Consider the following 7,814-nt stretch of genomic DNA (forward strand, 5'->3'; position numbering starts at 1 on the left):
TATATATATATATATATGTGTTTAAAATTACTTGTAAGAGGCTGGATAGATGAGGCCAGGTTTGGGTGAACTTTCCCTTTAAAGATTTTAAATTATAAAATAGTTAACAATTTCCATATTTCAATATAGTAATTATTGAATTGAGGCACACATGGCTAATTAATTACCAAGACCACATGACCTTTTCATTTGATTAAGAGATTCAGCCCCTTGCTTGATTAAATTAGTCGGTTTCTATGCTGATATCTCTCGTTTCTGATTCAAACCTCCTGAAATCATTAATCAGATCTGCACTGCAGTGTAACATTCATTATCTTTAATTCATTACGTTTTGATGAAAATGTCGGTTTTAAATTCAAATGCGCAAATTTAGATTCAGAAAATGTAAAAGTCCTTTGAACACACAAATGAAAATCATAGGTTTGCACCACGGGTCACCGTTTTTACCTTCCAGGTTCAGGTCTTAAATGTCACACGAGGTGGAAATGTGAGGCTTCTTGGCAGATGCAGGCCGCTGGGGAAAGAGCAGCAGGCAAGATCTTAAAAGGAAGGTGTGGCTGTTCTACAAATCTGAGTAACAGTCGCAAATTCCCTTTAAATCCAGTCTGCTGGGAAATCGGGCCCGTTCATAGGCTAGATGAATGACATGCACCACTGGAGATGAGATTGACCTTTTAAGCAGAAATTATGACCTCAATACACCATAAAGTCATCCATTTTGCATGTAGCCTAAATAGATTATAATAATATATAGCATCTATAAAAACCCATATTGGCCACAAGAGATGTCTTAGTACTCAAGTGTATTATAGTTCAGTGCAGGTTGAAGATGAAGACCAGGGATTTTAATCAAAATTTAAAAGCTCTGTTCCGAAACCTAGTGCTAATTGCCTTTGTAGACCACATTTCAAGGTGTAATAGGTGCACTGCCTCCTAAATTGCTACATTTTAAGGAAGTATTTAGTGTATTAATTGCAGTGGTTGATGTTGAGAGAAATTTTAATTATCTTATTGAATACTTATCCAGTACTTGTGTGTGTTTGGTGTGTAATCTGCTTTGCAAATTAAAGGCTTGATATGTAAATTTTGGGTACTAGAGGTCACAGACAAGGCATTAATTTAGTTTTTCAACATTTACATCGAAAAATAACTTTATAACTGATATTTATGATGATCTAATGCGAGTTTATCACTCTATAAAAACTCCTTATAATCAGTAAAGCTGTCTAAATACCGTTTTATGAATGAATCATACATTATGATGACAGAATTCGAGTGAGATGTCATTGTATTTATGATCTCAGCATACTCATGTGTAGTTGGCGCAACACTAGGTGTGTTTCCATTACAGATATGCACAAAAATGTTCTAAATGTTTATTAAAAAAAAGTATTGCGAAATTACGGTTTCCATCAATGTTATGTGACCAAAACGTATTTTTTTCCTCACCCGATAAGTCATGGCAATGGATTTTGGCTATATTTAATCATAAGGAGGCTCATGCTTGTATCTTTACAAAATAAGCGCAGAGAGCTGCTTCAGAAATGTGGATGGTGCACCTTGTATAAGCAAACACTGAGTAGAGTGGCCGGAATCAAGTCTAGTGGCTATTTCAGAGTCACACTGTGCAGCAGATTGTAGTGTGTCTAAGCATTAATAGCAGGGAAAGGCCCTTCTATTTGAGAAGGGCCACATAAAATGTGTTTCATGAGGGTTATTGTCCATTGAAGAATGTTCATATAACAATTTACAAATGCCACATGACCTGTATACGCGAAAAAAAAGTTTCTATTCCTTTTTTGTATTGCCTGAAAAAATACATCATGTAAGCATAAATACTTTTTTTGTAATTTGCCAATTTACATAGTAATGGAAATGCACCTACTGTAAAAACGCATAACAAAAAAAATCAAGGCACAACATTGAGCAGATCTAAATTTATTGCTGCAGTCAGCACTTTTCATTTTCAATTTCAATTTATTTCTGACAGCGCCGTACTTGATTTAGCTTAACTGCAGCATTTGTGTCCATGTGTTGCCATTTCTTCAAGCGAAAACTAAGGATATGCAGATATCACATCAGTGATTGGTCACAGTGACCAGAGTTCTTATTTAAAATTGGAATTTCTATGGATTTACAAAGCCTTGGGAACTCTTGGGATAACGTAACCACACAACTGCGTGAAATATATCACATTGTGCAAGTATTTTTGGATGTTTTGTTACTAAAAGCCTTACATATTGTACCTTCAAATTTATGCACTTTTTGCAAACAGATCTATTTTCTATGATTTCATTTCAGTTAGTATGCAGTCTAAAAAGGAAGTAACAAGGAAGTGGAACAGAGTGGCAATCTGGACTTTCTCCAGCCTGTACTGCTTGGACACTTGTCCTCCTTTAATGGTTATACTCACATTCACGATGGCCTCTTTGGTCTGTGACATATCTGATATAACCCCATCTGTGATGATGAGGAGCACAAAATACTGTGAGCCGTCCTGGACTGCAGCTGCGTACCTTCAGAGACGAGAAAAACAAAAACAGTGCATGCTTCAAGATTTTTTTTTTTACATTACACATTTCATTCTCTGCATTCTTATTTTCCTGGTTTTTAAATGCCATGTGAACATCAGCCATGTTCTTCTTTGTTTGTTTAAATAAATCTCCTCGCCAGAGCCTGAGGAGGTGTATCATGCAGCAATTTAGAAAGTCTAATTCAAATCCGCGGAAGATGGCATTTTTAATTACCACAGTGGATGCAGTGTAATCAGATGGAAAATGATTTGGTTGCGTGATGCCGTGACATGAGGGAGGGGGCGGAGATGTCTTCAGACAATTACTTTGTCTCCTTTTTCTGGAAACACACCCACTATCCTTTCAAATGATGATTAAAAAATAGCTGCAGTCAGTACTGAGTCAGTCTGTTATGACACCTTTGCTGTGAGCTTTACAATGGGATAACAAGCTTGCTCCATGTCAGCATCTTTCTTGTATCAGTTACTGGACAAACACAAACAGTATATGTGTTCAAAAGCAGAGTGTTTGGCCTTCGTGGTTAGACATGATAGACTGACGCATCTTTGATGGAACATCAGAGAGTCTAACAAACTGAAGCCAAGGAAATCATCTCTAGTGTCTTCAAAGATACAGTCCATAGACAAGGTGCTAACCCAAGCAGTTTGAGATGCCAGGCTTATTCCGATTCACGACGTGTCTGTTGTTCATATGTTACAAACTCGGAAATCTAAACAAAGATCAATTTTACTATACATGGAGAAAATAACATTTGCATTGCATTCCAGTAAATCTGGGCAATCTATCATTCGAATGCAAAGTACAAGCAGGCTGACATTTTACATCGAAACAAAAAAAAGCTGAATAACTTTAATTGGAAATTTAATGGAGTAAATTTTGAAATGAAGCAAAGCAAGGTTACATAGAGGAGACTGTTAAATACATATAAATTTATCCCGTGTTCAGATGCATATAGTAAAAACTGTGACCACATATTCAGAACTGGAGAGATCAAGAGATGTTTATTATAAAGTTATATTAAGTTGATAAAAAAAAAAAGGAAAAACCTACCTGGCCACATGATTTACAACAGGGGCAAAGTTAGTAGGTCCGTATAGTTGGACGGTCTTTAGACTTTGATGGTATGCCTCTAATATCCCCTCAATACCATTACAGTATGGATTTTCAATATTGCCGTTCTGAAAGACAGGAGTCAGTGGTTCACATGTGAGTCTTCATTTAAGCCAACCAAAGTTCAACAGAAAAACAATGCTGAAGAGAAAAAAAACATTGATTGTATCAATCAATATGACAGCAGAGGTTGCCAATTATAGATGTCTCCCATACAGTCTCATCTCAGAATCACTGAACTACTTCCAGACCACTAAAGCCTAGCAAATCATACTCTCAAATTTATGACTGAGAAAGTGAGAAAAACTAAAGGACATTGATACTCTTGGCATCAACAAACACTTTTGGACTAATCTCAGGGATTTTCAGGAAGTTCAAGACAGCAGGAAGGTGAACATCAGCTCACTCACTAGGGGGAACTCATGAGACACCCGTCCATCGGGGGGCAGCTTGGCTCCAAATCCCAGTGCAGGGAACATCTTGTCACTGTCATAGTCCTGGATGATTTCCCCCACAGCCTTCAGTGCCAGGGCGTAGGCGTTCATCTGGTATGGATTCATGTAATGAAGAGAAGTGGACTGGGATGGATTTCCTGAAAATGTAACAGCAAACAAAAAACATATTAAGACATCAATTAATGAACTACATCTTTTACGTGTCGAATACGTGCTTCTGAGCAAGTAGACTTGTAACTGCTAACAGACACACTTCTGTGAGCTTGTGAGATATGCAGCTGCTGCATGAATGGACATACATAAATCCTAAAACAGGTTTAGACAGGTGGATCTGGAGGATGTGGAGGGTATAACAGTAAATCTGAGAGCATGCTGCAGTACCAGCCTACAAAAAACCCTGAACCATAGTATTTAAATGTTGAGAAAGTAAGCTTACTGGCTAAAGATTTATCGGCTTGTGCCATGTAGTAAATTATGCGATTTCTAGCAAACTGTATGCATCTGCCTAAGCCATCTTTTACGATTAAGATAGACATTTCGGTTTAATTATCTTTTCAATGCTAGTCTGTTTTTGTGTATTTTTAAGCATAGCTTAGCTTAGCAAAATGCTGACACAAAACTCTTAATTAATTCAGATTTTTCTTTAATTTACAGAATGCTATTCGCGTGCAGCACTGCCTATGTACAGCCCTTCAAATCAGTCTTATGAGGTTCTATGATGGTTAAGATGTTACCTCATCCTGTGCATTCGAAAGTGTGACCATTTCGTGACCCACTACAATAGCTTTGTTTATCCCGTTCAGCGATGTTTTCTGGGAACCCTGTATAGTTTTCTCATCCCTTTTGCCTGTGCCTGTTTACCAAGCTACATCCAGTGAAGACAGTGTCAGTGAATATAACAGTTTAGATTTACATCTAACGCATTGACATGGTGTTATCAATGCAATTTATTAGATATTTGAAAAGAGCCACTTGTGTCTGCCAGAGCGATTCAAGAAGTACATTTAAGAAACACAAACAAGCACTCCAAGTTTGTTGTTAAGCTATTGATGTTGTTCTGGTTTTAGAACAGTCGGGATCCCAACAGTTCCTGAGCTATGGTTGCATTGTTACTAAACTAACTCTGTAATTCAGCTCTCTTGCACTGCAGGCAGCCACCTTCAATAAATCTCTCAGCGAAAGCCCACAATGCCTTCTATTTCCATCTTCTCGCTAGCCTGTTCAGAACAAATCTTGTTAATTTGCTGAATAATTCAGAAATGTTTTGAAGCAGTTTCTTGTGAAAGAACAGTAATTATTTGAACACTTGCAGCAAGTGCGGTATCGAAAACCATGGGGAGTAGTATTCACTAAGTATTCACGGATGGTGTACCTGAGCCATTTTAGTATGTTTTATCCAATTGGTTCACCTTTCAGCATGACTTAAACCCTTACACGGCTCTCCGTTCAGCCCCGCAGCACAGGGGGCAGCCCAGCTACAACTAATAGGAGTGTATTGAGCGACACATGCAGTAGAGAAAGGCCAAAGATTGGGTTTGGATTCCCCAACCTTTTAAGAGGTCACACGCCATTCTCTCCACTTAATTACTTACCGTTAGAGGCGGTGAAATCAATGGCCACAGTGAAATTGATCTGGGTCCTGGGAAAAGAAGCAGAAATGAGAAAACAAAAGAGTAAGCAAAAATGTTCTCTGCAGTGAGTTGGTAGCTTGCATAGAGACTGGTCTTTGTGGGCACATTTTAACACACTCACACACAAGTATAAACACGAACATAGCTAAATTATGGCTAATGTGCGTAGTCAACCCCAGCTACATTGTCTAATTGGGATAAACAGGACGAGCGATTAATTTGAGTTCACGTTACTAGTTGCATTGCACTAAAATAGCAGGGCAATACAGGTCCATCTGCATCCCTGCCTTTAGCGCATCCCTTCACACAGCATTTGCTACCGCTCTGGCTTCCCATCGGCCACAAAAACACATTGTGCAGCATGCAGCGATACCCACTAAATGACTCCCGCAGGCACCTTCAAGAATGACTTGCTTTCTAGCAGAAGAAGCCGTGAATAGAAAGAGTTTAATTTTGAGCAGTGCTAATTACCCGAGGTTAATATGTTAGATTTTAAAGGTACTGTATAATTTAATAAATACACATCCAACTGACCAGACAGAAATTATTACTGCTACAAATACATTTTAGTAACATATTCTAAATTAACATTGCACACAATTAGCATAACACAGATGCACATAAAGCAAAGCAATTAAAATGAAGGAGCACTTAAAAAGGAACTAATAAGAATTTAATTTTTATGATAAAAAATGTGTCGCAGACAGCAAAAGACAGCATTTAACTCCCCTCCTCAAACACAGCAGCCCATTAGGAATTCAGTGGGTTACAAAAAAAAAATCAAGAGAAAAAAAATCAATAAAACCATAATAAAAGCAGAGAAAATTACATTAACCTTTAGAATCCCAATGCTAATATATGACTCATTCCCCTGTGTAGCCCAGAGAGTAATTATCCTCTTTATTAATTCATTAAAAGCAATTTACTCTCGGGTCCTAGCGTATGCATCTCCACATCAAAAAACAATCCTCTCATTTTGGGAAACTGGGTGACCAAAGCTGTGGAAAACGAGACCTTCTAATCTACCCTGCATTATTACTGTTTAATTATACATTTGCGAGGAGCAAATTGAAACTAAGGAATATTCTTTTTGGTTTTCTCTTTTCTGCTCATGAGTGTGTCATTCCAAAATTAGAGCAAATCCTGAGCTACTTTCAGCAGTGCTGATGTTCCGCCAGCCGTTTCAGCCCCGTGGCGCTAGGGCATTTCCACGGCCCAGAAACTTAATAGGCTGTAAAAAGGATGCCCTGCATTAAGGGTTAGTATAGTACAACAGATATCCCCTGGGATGGGGTAAACAGAAGGACAAGAGAAATCGATTTCTGGAGACATGCATGTCACTATGTGTCTCCCTCTCATTTGTCAGCTGCAGTGCTCTCTGCAGTGCTGTGGGAGGCAGGGAAGCCCTGCAAAGTGATAGAAAGCCCACCTGTATCTAATGGAGTGGAATGGATAGCACAGATAATGCTGTATTTATATTATGAACTAGTGACATCATTAATGGCTTCCCAAGGTGGTCACACAAATGTAACACTGCTTTTTGTTGCGTAATTGCCTTGGGTCTCCAGCAGTCAGGGGTTCACAGTATTGTCCTCCCCTTCGTCCCTGCAAGCAATGGCTTTGTCTATTCTACGTATTCGAATCATTAAAAAGCCACCACATAAGGTCACACATCTGCAGCAATGTTGCTCAGATTTCAAATTCAACTCTTCTTCTTTGACTTTTTTCTGCACAATAGACTCTTACCCTGGCTAGCACAATCTCATCTGCCTTAATAGAAATGTCAAAACCGGTCCTGCGTGGGATGCACAGGCTGGCCAGAGACTCGGAGCACATTATAACAGGTTATCTGCCACTCAGCCATGAGTGCTTCCATGCAGGTAAAGGTCAATGCTTAATCAGGTGCACGCACTCACAGCAATGAATGCGGAGATCAGCATAGCAGTTCTTCACTGGCAAGGGCCAAAAGATCTTCAACTGTCTCATGATTAATAGGTTAGCGATTTTTGTTTGTTTTATCTTAATGTGTTTGAAAATCTTCCTGTGCTCCTATTGTGGGAAATGAAAGGTTCATATTTAGTTTT

General features: G+C 38.6%; 1 protein-coding gene across 1 annotated transcript in view; it reads right to left on the reverse strand.

Annotated features, from left to right (window-relative positions):
* Nucleotides 1–2,284: 2,284 nt before the first annotated feature.
* The window catches only part of LOC122354343 (copine-5-like), a 21,419-nt gene continuing 15,889 nt past the window's right edge, over nt 2,285–7,814 (reverse strand). Inside the window, exons 12-15 of the mRNA XM_043252515.1 lie at nt 5,692–5,738; nt 4,055–4,236; nt 3,585–3,712; nt 2,285–2,516 (exon numbers count right to left, since the gene is read on the reverse strand). Coding sequence (XP_043108450.1) covers nt 2,285–2,516; nt 3,585–3,712; nt 4,055–4,236; nt 5,692–5,738 — 589 coding nt within the window. The remainder of the gene's footprint in view (nt 2,517–3,584; nt 3,713–4,054; nt 4,237–5,691; nt 5,739–7,814) is intronic.

This window comes from Puntigrus tetrazona, chromosome 11, assembly GCF_018831695.1.
Source record: "Puntigrus tetrazona isolate hp1 chromosome 11, ASM1883169v1, whole genome shotgun sequence".
Lineage (NCBI taxonomy): Eukaryota > Metazoa > Chordata > Actinopteri > Cypriniformes > Cyprinidae > Puntigrus > Puntigrus tetrazona.